This window comes from Choloepus didactylus, chromosome 4 (genome assembly GCF_015220235.1).
Source record: "Choloepus didactylus isolate mChoDid1 chromosome 4, mChoDid1.pri, whole genome shotgun sequence".
Lineage (NCBI taxonomy): Eukaryota > Metazoa > Chordata > Mammalia > Pilosa > Megalonychidae > Choloepus > Choloepus didactylus.
Window position 1 is genome coordinate 114368968 of NC_051310.1, and position 21776 is coordinate 114390743.

Genomic DNA, 21776 nt, shown 5'->3' on the forward strand with positions numbered 1-21776 from the left:
CTAGTTGTTGTAAATTATTCCCTAACACTGGCCTCTAAACCATGCCATTTGCTCCATAAAACAAAGAGCAGTCATGTCTGCATTTCCTATATATAGCTGTAGGTATGGTTTCAGGAAAGACTTCAGGTATCATCCAGGTATCATTCAGGTATCACTGGCCAGGCATACTAAGTGACTTGCCAAAAGTCACACAGTTGAATAACGGCAATGCCTGGACCAGAATCTAGCTCTATTTTCAGCCCAATGCCTTTCCCCTACATACCTTGTCACAAATGTACAGCCAGGTAGAACAAAGGATCTATTCACATTAACAAGCCCCTAACATTAACACCAACATTACAATTCAACATTACATGAGTTCTTTGAATGTTTGGAGATTTGCACATAGGGGTTATTCCTCATGGCTTCTCAAGGAGCTCAAAACATCACCTAGAATTAAAGTCTCAGCTGAAGTTGGTTCCTTTGTAGACATGTAGACTGTTTTATCTTGTTCCAGGTGCAGCTGGAACAGGCTGTTTCTAAGAGAGTGGAAGGCACAGCTAATGGCAGGAAAAAGGCAAATTTTGTCAAATATCTCCTTCGGGTCCCCAAAGGTGCCCTACTATGTTGTGACTTACTGTTTCCCTGTTATCACTTACCCTCTCAGCTCCTGTATCTCTGGATTCTTATGTATCTAAAGCAGAAATAAGTCATTCCAATAGGTTTCCCAGACATACAAAGGGAGAATGTAAAGAACTTTACAAACTGGCCCTAGCTCATCTGTTTCTGATTCTTTTCAGGGCAACTTCTGTGATAGTTTGATTACAGTCAGACAATACTCTAAGATTCTAGAAAACCTGGTCCGGCATCTCTGAAAACTGGAGGAATAAATAACCATATATCCCAAGGTAGACATAATTATACCTGAGAAAAAGAAGGTGGTATGGAGTCAAGAGCTTTAAAATATTTTTCCTTGGAACATCCCTGCCCATCTTTGTTCCATGGGAACAGTAAGCAGTTGAAGGTTTAAGATAATTTTTCCAAAGACCCAAACCCTGGCAAACTGGAGACTAATATTAGGAACAAGCTATAAGGTACTGTTGACTGAAATGTCTATCTTAAAGTCAAATTGCAACTTGAAAAGGTTTTCATGAAATCTAGTGGAATTCATAAAACTGAAAATGTTTTTGAGTTTAAATTTCTGAGAGAGACCTGTTATCAAAAAGCATTGTCAATTAATGTTCATCCATCGTTAGACTTTATGGCCGTGCTCTCAAGGTAATTACAGGTAGAAGCCAGAATTCAGTAATTCTAGACAAAAGTTTATATAGTTTCCTCCCCATTCCTTCCCATCCTACTCCCAATGCTTCAATACCTAACTCATTTATTCTCCTTGAATGCCAGTTGAATGTAATGCCTTCCTTTGTCTCTATACCATAATGTCCTTTGAAAGCCAGGCACACCACAACTCTAGCATGATAAAGGTATACAGATTCACTGATTATTCTGAACCACTAATATAAACTAAAAAGCTGTAGATTGCTTACCTTGGGGGTGCCCAATCATGCCGTGTACAGTCAAGAAGTGTACCTACATAGGTCTTGTTCCTCCATGTTACATTTACCACCAACATCCCTGGAAAACAAGAAGACTCAGATAAAGACAAGAGAAACCATGCTGCCTACCAAAAAGAATATCTTCCATTTGAGCCATACTGTGACTTCTGTAGGAAGGACTAAGGGGTCCTCTGGATCCCAACGGGACAAACAGAATTGGGCTGGAATAATTCCATGGGAATTGCCTACAGCACTATTGGGTACCCTAAGGACTGGCAACAGTTGCAAAGATTTTATGGCATGGGTCAAGGCACATTTTATTTTATTTTTTTTAAATTATGCATTATTTCAAACATACTGAAAAAGTACAAAGCATACTCTAACAAACTCATATACCCACTCTGCATCTCAACAAATTCATAAGATTTTGTGCCATACTTGCATCAGATTTTTCTAAATAAAACATCATAGTTGAAGAGCATTATTTACTATATTTTAAAACTTTTCATAAATGGGATCATGCTGGGGATATAAATTTGCAACTTACCTTTCTTGCTTAAATATTACAAATTTGAGATTTATCCATGTTGACATGAAAAACTTTATTTCACTCATTTTAACTGCTCTCAAGGAAGTATTACATTGTATGATTTGACCGCAATTTATACATAATCTTGTCGATGGACACTTAATTTTTGGCATGTTTTGCTCTTAAATGATGCCATGATGAATATTCCTATCATGTTGTTAATTTAAAAATGCTTTTGAGTAGGTAATATAGCCATATCCAAAATTCAAAAGATATCCCCCAAACCCCAATATAATATTGTGTCCCTTCTGTTACTGTTCTCCAGCCCTCCAGTTCCATGTATTCTTCCAAAGATATTTTATACATATATATTTATACATTCTTTCTTAAATGGTAGCAATATACATAGTTTTGCACATTGCTTTTCTCAAGTAACCACATATTTTAGATCATTCCTTATTAGTACACGTAGAGCAAGTTCATTCTTTTTTAATGGTTGCATTTGAACGACTGTACTGTAATTTATTTACTCAGTACCCTGTTGATGGATATTTAGGTTGCTTCATTCTTTTGCTATTACAGATAATGATGCAATGAATAACCTTGTGCAAATGTTGTATCTTATTTATATGTCTATAAGGAAAATTCCTGTAAGTAAAATTGCTAATCGCACAGGACACTTATATTTGGGGTTTTGATAAATATTACCTAATTGCCCTCAAAGTGAAGATTTTAATTTACACACCCACCAATAGTACATGAGAACACCTGCTGCTCTTTCCCTTTGGCAACATAGTGTTATAAAATTTTTTGATCTTTGCCAATGTGATAGGAAAAAAAAGTGTTATGTAGTTTTAATTTAGTTTTTCTTATTATGAGTTTGTATATCATTTAATGTTTAAAAGACATTTGTATTTCCCTTCTGGTGAAATGGCTGTTCATATCCTTTGCTCATTTTTGTTTTTACTGAATTATTAGTCTGTTTCTTATTTGTGGCTCTTAATAAACTGGAGTAAGCCTTTTGTCTTATACTATGAATTGGATATTTCCCCTAGTTATCTGACTTTGCTAATGGTAGTTAACACTATGCAGAATTATTTTGATGGTAAATTTATCAATCTTTTATGGCTTCTGAGTTCTTCTGTCATATTTCAAAAGGCTTTCCCCATTCGATCACTTTATTAACAGTTTTCTCATTTTCTTTTTCATGGTTTCTTCTAGTACTTTTATGATATTACTTTTTGTATTTAAATCTTTGATCCATCTGTAATTTAACCTGGTATAAAAGTGTGACATGGACTCAACTTTCTTTTTATACTTTATCAAAAAAATAAAAAAAAACATTTCAAAACAAAATAAAACAAAGGAATAAGAAAATAACCTAAAATAACAACATTGCTACATGTTCCTACCATACCCCAAGAAAATTAACACACCATAGTCATTTCTGAGCATTCCCATATCATTAAGATTACTCTCCGTATCTTACCTGTTCTTATTAGATTACTGTTCCCCCTTCACTAGTTGCTGTCTTTCTCTAGGTCCCCTACATTCTATAATATAAAACATATATTTTACATTTTTCACAGAGTTCCCATTAGTGGTAATGAACACTCTTTTCTCTTTTGTGTCTGGCTTATTTCACTCGGCATTATGTCTTCAAGGTTCATCCATGTTGTCATGTTTCACGACATTGTCCCTTCTTACTGCCACACAGTATTCCATCATGTGTATATACCACATTTTGTTTACCCACTCATCTGCTGAAGGACATTTGGATTGTTTCCTTGTCTTGGAAATTGTGAATAATGCTGCTATGAACATCGGTGTGCACATACTGGTTTGTGTCACTGCTTTCAGATCTTCCGGGTATATACCAAGAAGTGAAATTGCTGGATAACAGGGTAACTTGATATCTAGTTTTCAAAGGAACCGTAGACTGTCCTCCAGAGTGGATGTATCATTATATAGTCCCACCAGCAATGAATAAGAGTTCCAATTTCTCCACATCTTCTCCAGAATTTGTAGTTTCCTGTTTGTTTAATGGCAGCCATTCTAATTGGTGTGAGATGGTATCTCACTGTAGTCTTAACTTGCATGTCCCTAATAGCTGGTGAAGATGAACATTTTTTCATGTGCTTTTTAACCATTTGTATTTCTTCTTCAGAGAAATATCTTAACCTTTTGCCCATTTTATAATTGGGTTGTCTGTACTATTGTCATTGAATTGTAGGATTTCTTTATATATGCAAAATATCAGTCTTTATCAGATATATGGTTTCCAAATATTTTTTCCCATTGAGTTGGCTGCCTCTTCACCTTTTTGACAAATTCCTTTGACATACAGAAGCTTTCAATTTTGAGGAGTTCCCATTTATCTATTTTTTCTTTTGTTGCTTGTGCTTTGGGTGTAAGGTCTAAGAAGTGACCTCGTAATACAAGGTCTTGAAGATGTTTCCCTACATTCTCTTCTAGGGGTTTTATGGTACTGTTTCTTATATTGAGGTCTTTGATCCACTTTGACTTAATTTTAGTGTAGGGTGTGAGGTAGGGGTCCTCTTTCATTATTTTGGACATGGATATCCAATTCTCCCAACCCCATTTGTTGAAGAGACTGTTATATCACAGTTCAGTAGGCTTGGGGGCCTTATCAAAGATTAGTTGATGGTAGATCTGGGGGTCTATTTCCGAACTCTTGATTCAATTCCATTGATCAATAAGTCTATCTCTGTGCCAACACCATGCTGTTTTGCCTTCTGTGGCTTTACAGTAAGGTTCAAATCAGGAAGTGTAAGATCTCCCATTTTGTATTTCTTTTTTAGAATGGTTTTAGAAATTTGAGGCATCTGTCCCTTCCAAATAAATTGGATAACGAGCTTTTCCAAGTCTGCAAAGTAGGTTGCTGGAATTTTGATTGGAATTGCATTGAATCTGTAGATGGGTTTGGGTAGAGTTGACATCTTAATGACATTTAGCCTTCCTATCCATGAACATGGAATTTTTTCCATCTTTTTAGGTCCCCTTCTATTTCTTCTAGTAAAGTTATGTAATTTTCTATGTATAGGTCTTTTACATCTTTAGTTAAGTTTATTCCTAGGTACTTGATTTTTTTAGTTGCTATTGAGAATGGAATATTTTCCTTGAGTGTGTCTTCAGTTAGGTCATTTCCAATGTATAGGAACATTACTGACTTATGTGCATTAATCTTGTATCCCACTACTTTGCTAAATTTATTAGCTGAAGTAGCTGTATCATTGATCTCTCAGGGTTTTCCAAATATAAGATCATATCATCTGCAAATAATGACAGTTTTACTTCTTCCTTTCCAATTTGGATGCCTTTTATTTCTTTGTCTTGAGGGATTGCTCTGGCTAGCATTTCTAGCACAATGTTGAATAACAGCGATGAGAGCGGGCATCCTTGTCTCGTTCCTGATCTTAGAGGGAAGGCTTTCAGTCTCTAGCCTTTGAGTACTATGCTGGCTGTGGGTTTTTCATATATGCTCTTTATCATATTGAGGAAGTTTCCTTCAATTCCTACCTTTGAAGTGTTTCTATCAATAAAGGAAGCTGGATTTTGTTGAATGCTTTTTCAGCATCTATTGAGACAATCATTTGATTGTTCCCTTTTGATTTGTTAATGTGTTGTATTACACTGAGTTTCTTATGTTGAACCATCTTTGCACGCATGCCTGGAATGAACCCCACTTGGTCACAGTATATGATTTTTTAAATTTGTCTTCGATTTGATTTTGCAAGTATTTTGTTGGGAATTTCTGTGTCTATATTCATGAGGGAGACCGGCCTGTAGTTTTCCTTTCTTGTAGCATCTTTACCTGGTTTTTGTATTAGAGTGAAGTTCGCTTCATAAAATGGGTTAGGTATGTTCCATTTTCTTCAATTTTTTGAAAGAGTTTAAGTAAGATTGGTGTCAGTTCTTTTTGGAAAGTTTGATAGAATTCCCCTGTGAGGCCATGTGGCCCTGGGCTTTTATTTTTGGGAAGCTTTTTGATGACTGATTGGATCTCTCTGCTTGTGATTGGTTTGTTGAGGTCTTCTATTTCTTCTCTGGTCAGTCTAGGTTGTTCATGTGTTTCCAGGAAATTGTCCATTTCTTCTAAATTACCTAGTTGGTTGGTGTAGAGTTGTTGATAGAATCCTCTTATGATTTTTTAAATTTCTTTGGGATCTGCAGTAATGTCCCCTCTCTCATTTATTATTTTTTTTATTTGGGTCTTCTCTCTTTTTGATTTTGCCAGTCTAGCTAAGGGCTTGTCAATCTTGTTGATCTTCTCAAAGAACAAACTTTTGTTTTTTTTTTTTCTATTGTTTTTTTTTTTTTTTTTTTTTTTTTTTTTTTTTTGTACTCCATGTCATTTATTTCTGCTTTAATCCTTGTTATTTCCTTTCTTCTGCTTGGTTTAGGATAAGTTTGCTGTTCGTTTTCTAGCTTCTTTAGTTGTTCCAGCAGTTCTTTGGTTTTAGCTTTCTTCCTTTTTAATGTATGCATTTAGAGCTACAAATTTCCCCCACAATACCGCCTTCACTGCATCCCGTAAGTTTTGATATGTTGTCTTCTCATTTTTATTCATCTCTAGATATTTAGCAATTTCTCTTGCAATTTCATCTTTAACCCACTGATTGTTTAAGAGTGTGTTAACCTCCAGATATTTGTGAATGTTCTAGATCTTTGATGATTATTAACTTCTAGTTGCATTTCATTGTGATCAGAGAATGTGCTTTGAATAATTTCAATCTTTTTCAATTTATTGAGGCTTGTTTTATGCCCCAGAATATGATCTATTCTGGAGAAAGTTCCATGAGCACTAGAAAAGAATGTGCATCCTCGTGATTTGGGATGTAATGTTCTATATATGCCTGTTAAGTCAAATTCATTTATCACAGTTTTTAGTTTTTCAATTTCCTTATTGGTCCTCTGTCTGATTGATCTATCTATAAATGAGAGAGTGATGTATTGAAGTCTCCCATGATTATTGTGGAAACATCTATTGCTTCCTTCAGTTTTGCCATTGTTTGTCCCATGTACTTTGGGGCACCGTGACTGGGTACACAGACATTATGTTTGTTGTTTCTTCTTGTTGAATTGTCCCTTTTATTAGTATATAGTGTCCTTCTTTGTCTCTTATGACATACTTGCATTTAAAGTCTATTTTATCTGAGATTAATATTGCTACCCCTGTTTTCTTTTGGCTATAGCTTGCATGGAATATTTTCTTCCCATCTATATTAGATAGGGTTCTCTAGGGAAACAGAATCAGTAAGAGATATTTATAAATATGATTATAGAAGTGTTTTATGCAACTGTGGATATGCACAAGTCCAAATTCCATAGGGCAGGCAGCAGACTGGCAACTCTGATGAACATGTTCGATGAACTCCTCAGGTAATGAACTGGCAACTTTGATGAACTCCTCAGGAAATGCTTCACTGGTCAGCAGCAGCAGCAGAAGTGAAGGTCCTCTATCTGTCTCGCTTAAAAGTTGTCAACTGATTGGATTAAATCCAGCTGACTGCCTTCTCTCATTGTGGAAGACACGCCCTTCATTGACATAATCAGTCACAGCTGCAGCCAATTGACTGAAGATTTAATAAACTAGCCTTCTGTCCTTGCAATAACAGTTAGGCCAGTGCTTGCTTGACCAGACACCTGGGTACCATTACCAGGCCAAACTGACACATGAACCTAATCATCACACCATCCTTTCACTTTCAATTACTTTGTGTCTCTGGGTCCAAGATGAGTCTCTTGTAAGTAACATATTGATGGTTCACATGTTTTAATCCATTCTGCCAGTCTGTATCTTTTAATTGAGGAGTTTAATCCATTCATATTCAATGTGATTACTGTGAAGGCAGTTCTTGAATCAGCCATATCCTTTGGTTTTTATTTGTCAGATGTATTTTTTCCTCTCTCTATTCCCTTTAAGGTACCCTTACTAAACTCTTCAGTTCTGTGCCTTTCTCCAGACCTCTCCCTCCTTTCTTTTGTCTTACCTGGTAGAATTCCCTTTAGTATTTCTTGTAGAGCAGGTCTCTTGTTGGCAAATTCTCTCAGCATTTGTTTGTGAAAATTTTAAGCTCTCCCTCAAATTTGAAGCAGAGCTTTGCTGGATAAAGAATTCTTGGTTGGCAATTTTTCTCTTTTAGAATTTTAAACACGTCCATGGTGGCCACTGAGTGGTCACTACTTAACCTTATGTTGTTTCCCATGTATGTGCTGAATCACTTCTCTCTTGCTGCTTTCAGAACTTTCTCCTTCTCTTCGGCATTTGATAATCTGATCAGACAATGTTTTGGAGTGGGTTTATTCTATTTGGAGCTCACTGGGCATCTATGATTTGCATATTTATGTCATTTAGAAGGGTTGGGAAGTTTTCACCAACAATGTCTTTGAATACTCTTCCTACTCTTTTACTCTTCTCTTCCCCTTCTGGAACACTGATGATTCTTATATTTGTGTGCTTCATGTTGCCCACTGTTTCCCTAAGATTTACTTCAAAATTTTCAATTTTTTTTCACCATTTGTTATTTTGTGCTTTCAATTTCCATCATGCTATCTTTGAGTTCACTAATTCTTTCCTCTACCTCTTGAAATCTGGTCTTATGTGACTCAAGAATCTTTTTTAATTTGATTAACAGAATCTTTTTATTTCCATAAGATACGCTATTTTAAAATTTACTCTTGCAAATTCTTCTTTATGCTCTTCTAGGGTCTTTTTCATATCCTTTATATACTGAACCATGATATTAATGCTGATGAGTACATCTTTGACTAACTGCTCCAAATTCTGTATCTCCTCTGCCTTTTTAACTTGGGCATCTGGATTATCCATATTTTCTGGTTTCTTCATATGCACTATAATTTCCTGTTGTTTTTGGCCTCTTGGCATTTGCTTATCTTTATAGGGTTCTTTTAGTACATGTAGACTTATTTGAACACTTATCTATAATTTGACAGAGCTACAGCTTGGTGGAGCGTACTTTCCCTGAGCTATCAGCAGTTGGAGCTCCTGAGCCACCTCTTATAGCCAGTTCTCCCCAACTTCATCTATGCACTAAGTGGGGATCCAAACCATGTGGAAGTTATATCAATGCACCAATTTTCTGTATGCAGTGGGGACCACCAAACCTGTGGGTGGAGGGGTGCCTATGCAGTTTGGAAGGGAGACCGCTTTAGGACACAGTGGTCCCAGCCTTTCCTGGGGCTGCAGACCTGCGTGTCTCCCCCTCCAGTTCAAATGCCCCACAGTTCCTCTCTGTGGGGTGTCCACGGGTCCCTGGGTTAGGGGGAGGGTTCCTGGCACTTCTGTTGTGACACCCCTGCCTCTAGGCTGTGCACACCACAGTCTCCCATGGAGGAAGGGTGGATGCCGTCGCAAGCCTGCCAAATCCTAAATTCCCTTAAGGAGGCTTTTGGCTGCGTCACTGTGCAGGGTGTCTCCCAGTCAGCTGCAAAGATGGCTGCATGGGCATGGAGAGCTACCCCCTTCCTCTCTCCTCTGCCTGCTGCAATGGCCTGTCCCTGGCACAGGGATTCTTGGCTAGGGATCTGCTTGTCTTTGGCTCAGCTCCCTGCTCCATGGCGGCTTCCCAGCTGCTTTCTGGGGCAAACTCACCCACTCCTCTGTGGCGCAGCTCAGCTCCCTGGTCCCTGATGGCTTCCCAGCAGCTTTCTGGGGCAAACTCACCTGCTCACCTATGGAGTGGCTCGGCTCCCTGCTTCCCGGTGGTTTTATGGGCCGGACACTCACTCACTTGTCTGCCTGCTGATATTTCTTCTCTTTCTTCAATTTGGCCTTTGCAGGGTCTTTCTCCAGTCCATATCTTCCTCTAGAGTTTCAAACAATTCAGAATTGTCCTTTTTTTTTCATTGAATCTCCAGAGAGAAGTTTTCAGTAGCTGTTTATGTTGCCATGTTGATGACATCACCCCCGGACTCAACTTTTTAATTTTATTTTTTGAAAACTTTTAAAAAAAGTTTTAATTTTGAAATAATTTCAAACCCACAGGAAAGTTGCTAAAATAATACAAAAACAACAGAGCATCCCCATATACCCCCCTGATTTACCAACTTTCAACATTTTGCCACATTTGTTATATCTATCAACCTCATTTGTCTATTTTCTAAACATATGAGTAGGTTCCTTTAACACTTGAGAGTTCCATGTATATTTCCTAAGAACAAGAATATTCACTTATGTAGCAATATTAGCTACAGTTAATAAGTTCAAGAAATCTAACACTGATATATGTAGCTTATTTTTTAAAGTATTTATGATGAGTTTGGTTGAAAAGAAGTTCTATATTTTAATCAAGTCAAATTTATTAAGCTTTTCCTTTACGGCTTGCGCTTTTTATGACTTAAGAGTATCTTTTTTTTTTTTTTGCCTTTTTAGTCTCCTTTCTGAGAAATATTCTCATCTTTATTTTCCAATACTCCTACTAATTTTTTTTTCATTTCTGTTGTTGTGTTTTTAATTTCTAAGAGCTCGTTTTAATTCTCTGAAGGCCGTCACCTTATAACTTTGTTTTTTCATGGATGAAGTATCTCCTTGTATCTCTCTAAGTATATTAATGATAGCTCTTTTCCCCAACATTTTTCCTTCTTTAATGATTTCTAGTTCCTCCAAAATACTTACCCTTGAAGATTGAAGATGGCCCCAAATTCTGTAATACTACATTCATAGAGAAGTGGAATTTATCACCCCCTTTTGTTAATCTAGCTGGCTGCTTTGACCAATAAATTTTTTTGTTGCAGAAATGACATGATGCTAGTTCCAGGACTAGCTTTTAAGAGGACCAGCAAGTTTGGTTTCTTGGAGTCCTGAGCTGTGATGCAAGAAGTTCGACTTCCATGCAGGAGAGACTATGTGAAGATATGTTGAGACTACAAGAAGAGAAAGAATGGCCCAGCTGAGCCCAGCCTTCCAGATGTCTGCAAGGCATCAGACATATAAGAATGAAGTCCAGGCCAACTGCCAGAAGAATACCATTGGGTATTTCCAGGCGATGCCAAATGGAATAAAAGAATAGCCCAGCTGAGCCCTGCACACATCCTTAACCAAAATAATGAACATAGTACAAAAAGTTTTTTTAAGCTTCCAATTTTATGTTTTGTTTTGTGTCTTACAACACACTTCTTCTGAGTTTTATTTCTTCCTTATGAAAATTTATCTTTTAGTAATTCTTTCAGCAGCCTTAAATCCTCTCATCTTTTTTTGTCTCAAAATACCTTTAGTTTTGCATCAGTCCTAAATTATAGATATTCAGTATTAAAATTATATGGCCTTTGCAGGGTCTTTCTCCACTCCATATTTTCCTCTAGAGTTTCAAACAATTCAGAATTGTTTTTATCATTAACTCCCTGTATCTGTAATAGATATATGTTACAATCTATTTAATTGCATATTAATATTGTCATACAAATAACACCTGAATGATTCTTTTCCATTCTTTAAATTTTATACTTCATTAATCATTGTTTTAGGTATGATTCTTTAAAAAATAAAATTTGCTATTTTAGCAAACTTAACATTACCTATATATTTAAGTAGGTAGATTTATATTTGGATTTATTTCAACCATCTTATTTTGTTTTGAATTTCTATTCATTATGCTTTTCTCTCTTTGTTGATTTTATTCCTTTTTTGATTTCTCTAAAATTGATAGAACTTTTTATGTTACCATTTTGCCTTTGCAATTTTGGATGTTAAGTATTCTATATTTTTTGTACCGGTTAATTAACATTTTCTACCTCTTCATGGAAGTAGATCACTCTTAATTGTACTGTTCAATGAATTTTCACAAAATGAGCATGCTCATATAACCAGTCCGAGATTAAGAAGCAGAATATCATGAATGTCCCAGAAGACTCCTTGTGCTCCTATCCAATCGCTATTGCCATCTGCTTAACTTTCTGCATGACACGCTAGTAACTTCCTCAGATCTACCTCCCAGTTCACTAATTCTCCATTTAGTTCTCTTAGTCTGTCCATTGAGTTTTCAGTTCAATTATTATACATATAGTATTTACAAGTTTTACTTCATTTTCCCAAATCTACTATTTTCTTCATTTGTTAGCCCTTTAATAGTTTTAAGCACATCTATTTAATAGTTACCCTCTGATTATTCTATTTGTAGTTTTTTTTTCTAATTCTGTTTATTTCTTCTACTAACACTCCTACGAAAGCTCACTTCTCAAGTTTCATAATCCAGTTGTATGAGTTCATTTTCAGCTAACAGTACTTGTTTTCCATTCTTGCATTCTTTTATTTTCCCATTTCTGATCAGGTTATATGGGTTTCAATGGTATGGACATCTTTTAGGCAGATGTTGTAAATTGGCAAGTTATATGTATATATGTTTGGGCCTCAAGGCTTTTGATTTCTTTATCAAATAAATCACTGGCGTTTTTATTTTTTCTTTATCCCCAAAACCCTAGACAGAAATTTTATGGCCACTCCCTTTGTCTTTAGAGTTTTCTAATTCACTTTTTTTTTCTAACACAACACAAATTTATTGTCTCAGAGTTCTGCAAATCAGAAACCTAACATGAGTCTCACTAAGATAAAATCAAGGTGTTGGCAAGGCTGTGTTCTTTTCTGTAGGCTCTGGATAGGATGTTTCCTTCCCTTTTCCAGCTTCTGGAAGCTGCCCCCATTCCTTGACATGGGGTCCCCTTTCTCCATCTTCAAAGCCACCAACAGCAGGTCCTTCTCACATTGTACCACTCTGACCTTCTCTTCTGTCTCCCTTTTCTACTTTAAAGGACCCTTGTGATTATTTTGGACCCACTTGGATAATCCAGGTAATTTCCTTATCCTAAAAGTCAGCTGATAAATAAACCTTAATTCCATCTGCAACCTTACTTCCCCTTTCCCACATAAGGTAACATATTTGCATATTCTGGGGATTAGAACATGGACATCTTTGCGGGACCATTACTCTATCTACTAGAGTCCACCCTCTGTTGTCCAAAGATTCATTCCTTTCCATGAGTAAAATACATTAACCTTGTTCCAAAGTTCCCACAAGTCTCAACCCATTACAGCATTAACTCAAGGTCCAAAATCTCATCTAAATCTGATAGTTAAAAGGTCCCAAGCCTCATCATCTGAATCAGGTATGGGTGAGACTCTGGATATGATCCATTCTGAGGCAAAATTCCTCTCATCTATGTATCTGTGAAATAGAAACACGTTACCTGGTCCCAGTGGCAGTACAGGCATAGGATACCAGTTACAGACACTCTGATTCAAAAGGGGAGAAAATGGAAGCAATAACTTCTGATCCTATCCCCATTTCCACCCTAGTCACTGGTAACCTGCAGTCTACCTTCTGTCTCTATGAATTTACTTATTCTAAGTATTTCATATAAGTAAAATCATACAATTTTTGTCTCTTTGTGTCTGGCTAATCTCACTTAACATGCTATCTTCAAGGTTCATCCATGAGGTAGCATGCATCAGAATTTCATTCCTTTTTATTGCTGAATAATATTCCATTGTGTGTTGTGCCAGTTTGAATATATTGTGTCCCCCAAATGCCACTATCTTTGATGTAATCTTGTGTGGGCAGATGTTATCAGTGTTGATTAGATTGTAATTCTTTGACTGTTTCTTTGGAATGTTCCCCACCCAGCTGTGGGTGATGACTCTGATGAGAGAATTTCCACGGAGGTGTTGCTCCGCCCATTCGGGGTGGGTCTAAGTTGATCAGTGTAGCCATATAAATGAGCTGACATAAAAGAAGGAACTCACTGCAGCTGTGAGTGATGTTTTGAAGAGGAGCTACAGCCAAGAGGGACACTTTGAAGAAAGCACAGGAGCTGCAGATGAGAGACAGTTTGAAGACGGCCATTGAAAGCAGACTCTTGCTCCGGAGAAGCTGAAAGAGGACAAATGTCCCAAGTGCAACTAAGAGTGACATTTTTGAGGAACTTCAGCCTAGAGAGGAACGTCCTGGGAGAAAGCCATTTTGAAACCAGAACTTTGGAGCAGACACCAGCCATGTGCCTTCCCAGCTAACAGAGGTTTTCCGGACACCATTGGCCATCCTCCAGTGAAGGTACTCGATTGCTGATGTGTTACCTTGGACACGTTATGGCCTTAAGACTGTAACTGTGTAACCAAATAAACTCCTTTTATAAAAGCCAATCCATCTCTGGTGTTTTGCATTCTGGCAGCATTAGCAAACTAGAACATGTGTATATACCAAGTTTTATCTATTCATCTGCTGGTGGACACCTGGGTTGCTCCCACCTTTTAGCTATTGTGAATAATGCTGCTATGAACACTGGTATATAATTTGCATATTTTTAGATAAAGCTATTCTTAGGTTCCTTATTTTCATTTTTGCTGTAACAAATGAGGTTTCTGATAAATTTTCTAAGTGATTGTTACTGAAGCCTGGGAAAGTCACTGATTTTTACAAGTTCATTTTGGATTCAAACAACCGTGATGATGTCTCTCTCTCTCTCTTATTGAAGAAGTTATGGGTTTACAAAACAATCATGCATAAAATATGAGCTCTCTTTTTAACTCATACACAATTACTTGTCATTTGGTTCATTGAAACAGTAAGTCATACAACACTTGCCACAGAAATGTCATTCAAAGGGTTGGCCATAAAAGCTCCAGCACCACATTCATCTGAAGGGCATTCCTGATCAAGGTGACTAATTTTGCCATTCTCATTCACCTTATAGTATATTTCAGGGCAGCCAACTTAACTTTCTCCCTCTTATGTTTATTCTTTTTAGGAAAGTGTAAGACTTCTTCCTTTTCTTAACACCACCAGAAAGTCTTAACACAAGACAAACAGTTGACTCCTTTAGAAAGTTGTTGTCAGACAGGGTATGCCCATCTTCCAGTGCCTTGCCAGCAAAGATCGTTTCTGCTGATGAGAAGGAATTCTTTCCTTATCCTGGACCTTGGCTTTCACATTTTCTATTGTATCTGAGGGTTCAACCTTGAGAGTGTTGGTTTTCCCTGATAGGATTATTAAGAAATTTGCATCTTTGTGGTGATTCCACCATAGATGGCAGACTGGAAAGGAAGACCACAGAGCCGGCTCATGGGGTTTCCCAGAGCCCGTCTCACACTTTCTTTTTTTTCCCATACCTGTCTTTATTTTATTACTCATCTAACCATACACTGGATAAAGAGGTTGTCAGTCACAAGGTTTTTACAATCACACAGTCATAAGAGAAAAACTATGTAGTTACACAATCATTATCAAACATCAAGGCTACTGGGTTATAGTTCAGCAGTTTCAGGTATTTCCTTCTGGCTATTCCAATACACGAGAAACTTAAAAAGAAATATCTATATAATGATTCAGTAGTCATAATCATTTGTTAAATCCTAAATTCTCAGTTACAACTCCTCTCTTTCATTTTAATATTTTCTCAGTCTTCAGGGATATCTGGGCAATGACCATTCTAACTTCTTCAGGATGAAAAAGGGTGTTGACATTACGGGGTAGAGGAATGAAATTGGTTGATGTTCTTGGAGACAGTGGCGTCTCTGGGTTTCAGGGATTATCTGGCATAGGCTCAATCTGGAGGCTTTAAGTTTCTGAAAAAATAAACTTCACAAGTAAAACTCTTATAAAGTTGCAGATAGAGCCCAGGGTATTCTTTAGGGTTTTCAGGAATACTGTTGGTTGGGGCTTAGCATACCAAGGCAATATGCAATATCTGGCTGAAGCTTGCATAACTAACCTGCAAAATGATCTCTTAACTCTATTTGAAATCTCTTAGCCACTGAAACTTTTGTTTCAGTTCTTTCCCCCCTTTTGTTCAAGAAGACATTCTCAATCCCATGATGTGATGGCCAGGCTCACCCTGGGACTCATGACCCACATTGTCAGGGAGACTTACACCCCTGGGAGTCATGTCCCATAAAGGGGCGAGTGCAGTGAGTTTTTTTACAGAGTTTGGCATAGTCATCTTACTCTCTTTATTTCTTATATATTTTTTCTTATTTCCTTAGATTGGCTAGAAACTCCAGTAAAATGTTAAATAGAAGGGGTAATCCCTGCATTCTTGTCTTCTTTCTGATTTGAGAAGGAATGTTTCTAGAGTTTCATATCTCTGAGTACCCTAGATGCTTTAGGGGTTGGGAAATCACAGCCCTTGGGCCAAATTTGGCCTGCTGCTTGTTTTTTTGTACAGCTCATAAGCTAAGAATGGCTTTTACATTTTTAATGGCAGGAAAAGTGAAAAGAACAATAAAATTTCATTGAAATTATAAGAAATTCAAATCTCAGTCCCATGAATAAAGTTTTATTGGAACATACCATGCTTATTCCTTTACATATTGTCTATGTCTGCTTTCAGGCTACAAGAAGGTTGAGTAATCACAACAGAGACTGTATGGCCCACAAAGTCTAAAAAATTTACTATCAGGCTCTTTAAAGAAAAAGTTTACCAATCTCTGCTTTAGATTTTTTTTCTTATGTATTAGAAGCATTTAAAGGTATAAATTTTCCTCCAGCACTACTTTAGCTGCATTCCACAAGTATTTATTTTGATTTTTAAAGTATATGTATTTTTATCCATGTTTGTCTATAACTCTGAAATGCACACATGTTATAATATTAACATAAGAGTAAGACAAATAATTTTCTGTTCTATATGTTTTAGTTTTCATTCAAAGTTATTTTCTAACATTCAAATATTTCTCTTTAGAGCTACATAAAAAAACTAGGACTTCACCAACTTAGATTTTTCAGCAACAACTTTCGTTGTTTCTATATGTGCAATTACTAATCTATTGAGTTGAATCTCATTTCACATTCTTACAAAATTTTTCACTCAATATTCCCAGGTCACTTCACAATCCTACACTGCTTAACTACATATTTTCAACCATAAGGCTTTTCTAGATTCAGTATATATATATATATCCTGATACATGATTGAAAAATATATATATATATATTTGTTCTTTCTGGTGTTAGTGAATCTTTCACAATTTATATTGGTTATGTGCTATTCAAGATTCAAAGGCTCAAAGTTGGACCTTTTAAACAGTAGCAGAAATTTTATCCTTTCATCTTGCCCATTTCCACTTGGTACTGGAGATGAGAGCCAGTTTATACTGAGGGCCCACCAAGTAGTTCTTTTTCTTCTGATACTTTTTTTTTTAAAAGCAGTTTTATTGAGGTGTACTCACATACCATACAATCCATCCAAAGTGTACAATCAATAGTTCACAGTATCACCACATAGCTGTGCATTCATCACCACAATCAATTTCAGAATATTTTTATTACTCCAAAAAAATCCCTAAACACCTCATACCCCTTATTGCCCTCTCATTTCTATAATGTTGCTTTTCAAGAATGTTATATAAATGGAATCATATAGTATTAACCTTTTGAGATTGGCATTTTTCACTCACCATAGTTCTCTGGAGACTCATCCGAGTTGCGTGTATCAATATTTTGCTTCTTTTTATTGCTTAGTAGTATTCCATGGTATAGATGTATCACAGTTTGCTGTCCTTCAATGGATGAATGGTAATCTGGGTTTTCTCCAGTTTTTGGCTATTATGAATAAGGTTGCTATCAACATTTATGTACAGGTTTTATATGAACATAAGTTTTCATTTCTCTGGGGTAAATGATCAGCAGTTGCTGGGTTATATGGTAGTTGCATACTTAGTTTTTTAAGAAACTGCCAAACTGTTTTCCAGAGGGCTTACCCATTTAACTTCCACCAGCAATGCATGAGTGATCCAGTTTCTTTGCATCCTTGCTAGTATTTGATGCTACCATTTTTTATTTTAGCCAATCTGTTAGGTGTATAGTGATAGCTCATGGTTTTAATTTGTATTTGCCTAGTGGCTAATGATGTCAAACATCTTTTCACGTGCTTATTTGTCATCTGTGTATCTCTTTGGTGAAATATCTGTTTATCTTTTGCCCCATTTTCAAGTGGATTTTTTTTTTTTAAACTGTCGAGTTTGGGGAATTCTTTATATATTCTAGATACCAGTCTTTTGTTGGCTATTTTCTTCTCCTCTGAGGCTTGCCTTTTCATTCTTTTAATAGGGTCTTTCACTGAACAAATTGTTGTCAATTTTGATGAAGTCCAATTTACCAAATTTTTTCCTCTGTTGTGGATCATGTTTTTGGTGTCTTTGCCTAGCCCTAGATTCAGAAGATTTTCCCCTATGTTTTTTCCTAAAAGTTTTATAGTTTTATGTTTAGATTCTTGATCCATGTTGAGTTAATTTTGTGAGGTGTGAGATCTCAGTTGATGTGAAAAGGCTATCTTTCCTCCACTGAATTGTTTTCGTACCTTTGTCAAAAATCACTTGGGGCTATTTGTCTATTTTTGAGTACTCTATTCTGTTCCATTGATCTATGTGTCTATTACTTGATTACTGTGGATATATATTAAGTCTTAAAATTGGACAGGCTGATTCCTTCCACTTTTTTCCTTTTTTAAACTGTTTTAACTATTCTAGTTGCTTTGCTTTTTCCATATAAATTCTCAAATAATCTTATCTACATACAAAAAAAAAATCTTGCTGGGATTTTAATAGGCATTGCTTTAAATGTGTATTATCAATTTGGGGAGAACTGACATGTTTACTATGTTAAGTCTTCCAAGCCATGAACATGGTGTGTCTCTCCATTTATTTAGATCTTCTTTGATTTCTTTCATTAGAGCTGTGTACTTTTCAGCATACAAGACCAGGAGATGTTTCTTAGATTTATACCTAAGTAATTTCTTGTTTTCCTTTGAGCTGTTGCAAATGGTATTTTATTTTTAATCACAGTTTCCAAATGTTCATTGCTAGTATATAGATACAAAATTGATTTTTTTTCAGACCCTTAATTTAAAAAAAAATTTTTTTTAAATTGAGATTGTTCACATACCATATAATTAGCCAAAGATCCAAAGTGTACAATCAGTTGCCCATAGTACCATCATACAGCTGTGTATTCATCACATTTTTTTCTTTAATTTTGAGAACATTTTCATTACTCCAGAAAAGAAATAAAGACAAAAAAAGACAACTCAAACCCTCCCATACCCCTAACCACCCCCCCCCTCCATTACTGACTCATACTATTGGTATAGTACATTTGTTACTATTGAGGAAAGAATGTTAAAATACTACTAACTGTAGTATACAGTTTGCAATAGGTATATATTTTTCCTCATATGCCCCTCTCTTATAAAGTTCTAATTATAGTGTCATATGTTTGTTATAGTTCATGAAAGAGATTTCTAATATTTGTACAGTTAATCATGGACACTGCCCACCACAAGATTCACTCTTTTATACATTCCCATCTTTTAACCTCCAACTTTCCTTCTGGTGACATATGTGAATCTGAGCTTCCCCTTTCCACCACATTCACACATCATTCAGCACTGTTAGCTATTCTCACAACATGCTACCGTCACCTCTGTCCATTTTCAAACACTTAAGTGCAACCTAGTTGTACCTTCTGCTCATAATAAGCAACTGCTCCCCATTCTTTAGCCCCATGCTATATCCTGGTAATCTACATTTCATGTCTATGAGTTTACATATTATTATTAGTTCATATCAGTGAGACCATGCAATATTTGTCCTTACGTGTCTGACTTATTTCACTCAATATAGTACCCTCAAGGTTTCTTCATCAACCCATTTTTGTTTTAAGACAGTTTTGTTCACACACTGTATATTCTGTCTTTTTTTTTTTTAAATTTTCTTTTGAAATAAATTCAAACTTACAGGAACGGTTGCAAAAACAATACAAAACACATACACAGAACTGCAGCATACCCCTCCCCCCTCCCGCAATACCCCAATCCACCAACTTTAACATCCTGTCACACCACCATTTCTTTCTTTCCCTCCCTATCTATCATCCATCATCTATTGCTCTGTCTTCTGAGCATGAGAGCAAGCTGCACACATCCTTGAACAAACAATATAATTCACATACACAATTCCCATGAACAAGAACATTCTTTTATGCAATCCCATTAAGTGCAGCTAAGAAGTTTAAGAAATTCAATATTGATACAAAGCTTGCATTCTATAGTTCCTTTTTTTTTTTCCCCTTATGTCCCAACTGTGTCCCTTTGGGCCTCCTCTCCTCCATCCTCAGATCCCATCCAGGATCATCCTTGGCATTTAATTGTCATTATCTATTTAGACTGTCTTTTATTTTTTTTTTTCAATTGTGGAAAAATATATACAGCCTAAATCTTCCCATTCCAGCCCCTCCCTAGCTTTCCAATAGTGGGATTAATCACATTTAGAATGTTGCAATGCCATCACTTTCCCACCATCCATTACTAGAAATTTCCCTTCACCCAAAACAGAAACCCTACACTCATTTCTTAACTCCCCATTGCCCCTTCCCCGACTTCTCATAACCCATACTCTACTCTTCATCTCTATGGACATATTCTCTGATAATTTCTTTGTGTTTACCGTGTGGCTTAAATTTAACCTCTTAAATCTATAACAATCTTGTTTTTCTTTGATAACAACTTAACTTCAATAGGACACGTAAACTATGTTCCTATACTACTCCATTCCCCAACCTTTATGTAGTTCTTGTCAAAAATTACATATTTTACATTGAGTCCAAAACCACTGATTTTTCATTGGATTTTATGTATTTTATATCCTGTAGGTAGTAAATAGTAGAGTTACAAATAAAAAATTATTGACTTCTATTTGTATTCCATTGTGGTCAGAGAATGTGCTTTGCATATATTAAAATTTTTTTTTTTTAATTTATTGAGGCTTGTTTTATGTCCCAGCCTATGGTCTATTCTAGAGAAAGATCTGTGGTAACTAGAGAAGAATGTGTGTCCTGGTGATTTGGGATGTAATGTTCTATATATGTCTGTTAAATTTTTCTATATCTCTTTCCTTTCTTTGTTTCTCTGTTGGTAGGGCTCCCTTTAGTATGTGAAGTAGGGCAGGGCTTTTATTAGCAAAATCTCTTAGCATTTGTTTGTCTGTGAAAAATTTTAGCTCTCTCTCAAATTTGAAGGAGAATTTTGCTGGATAAAGTATTCTTGGTTGGAAAATTTTCTCTCTCAGAATTTTAAATATGTCATGCCACTGCCTTCTCGCCTCCATGGTGGCCGCTGAGTAGTCACTACTTAGTCTTATGTTGTTTCCTTTATATGTGGTGAATTGCTTTCTTCTTGCTGCTTTCGGAACTTGCTCCTTCTCTTCACTATTTGACAGTCTGATCAGAATATGTCCTGGAGTGGATTTATTTGGATTTATTCTGTTTGGAATTCGCTGGGCATTTATGCTTTGTGTATTTATATTGTGTAGAAGGTTTGGGAAGTCTTCCCCAACAACTGCTTTGAATACTCTTTCTAGACCTTTACCCTTGTCTTCCCCTTCTGGGATACCAAAGAGTCTTAAATTTGGACGTTCTATTTTATCTACTGTATCCCTGAGATCCATTTTGATTTCTTTGATTTTTTCCCCATTCTTTCTTTTGTTCTTTCATTTTCCATTCTGTGGTCCTTGAGGACACCGAGTCATTGTTCATCTTCCTCTAATCTTGTATTATGAGTATCCAGAGTCTTTTTAATTTGGCCTACAGTTTCTTTTATTTCCATAAGATCTTCTAATTTTTATTTACTCTTGCAATTTATTCTTTATGCTCTTCTAGGGTCTTCTTCATGTCCTTTATGTCCCGTGC

General features: G+C 36.2%; 1 protein-coding gene and 1 pseudogene across 4 annotated transcripts in view; both read right to left on the minus strand.

The window, feature by feature from the left end:
- The window catches only part of ZNF609 (zinc finger protein 609), a 350879-nt gene that overhangs the window by 38745 nt on the left and 290358 nt on the right, over positions 1–21776 (minus strand). For all 4 annotated transcript variants that reach the window (XR_005216444.1, XM_037833715.1, XM_037833714.1 and 1 more), the window contains one exon: positions 1527–1614. Coding sequence is in view for 3 of the 4 variants with exons in the window: in XM_037833715.1 (XP_037689643.1) it covers positions 1527–1614 (88 nt within the window). In the remaining variant the exon portion in view is untranslated. The remainder of the gene's footprint in view (positions 1–1526; positions 1615–21776) is intronic.
- Positions 14635–15265, minus strand: LOC119531904 (annotated as a pseudogene).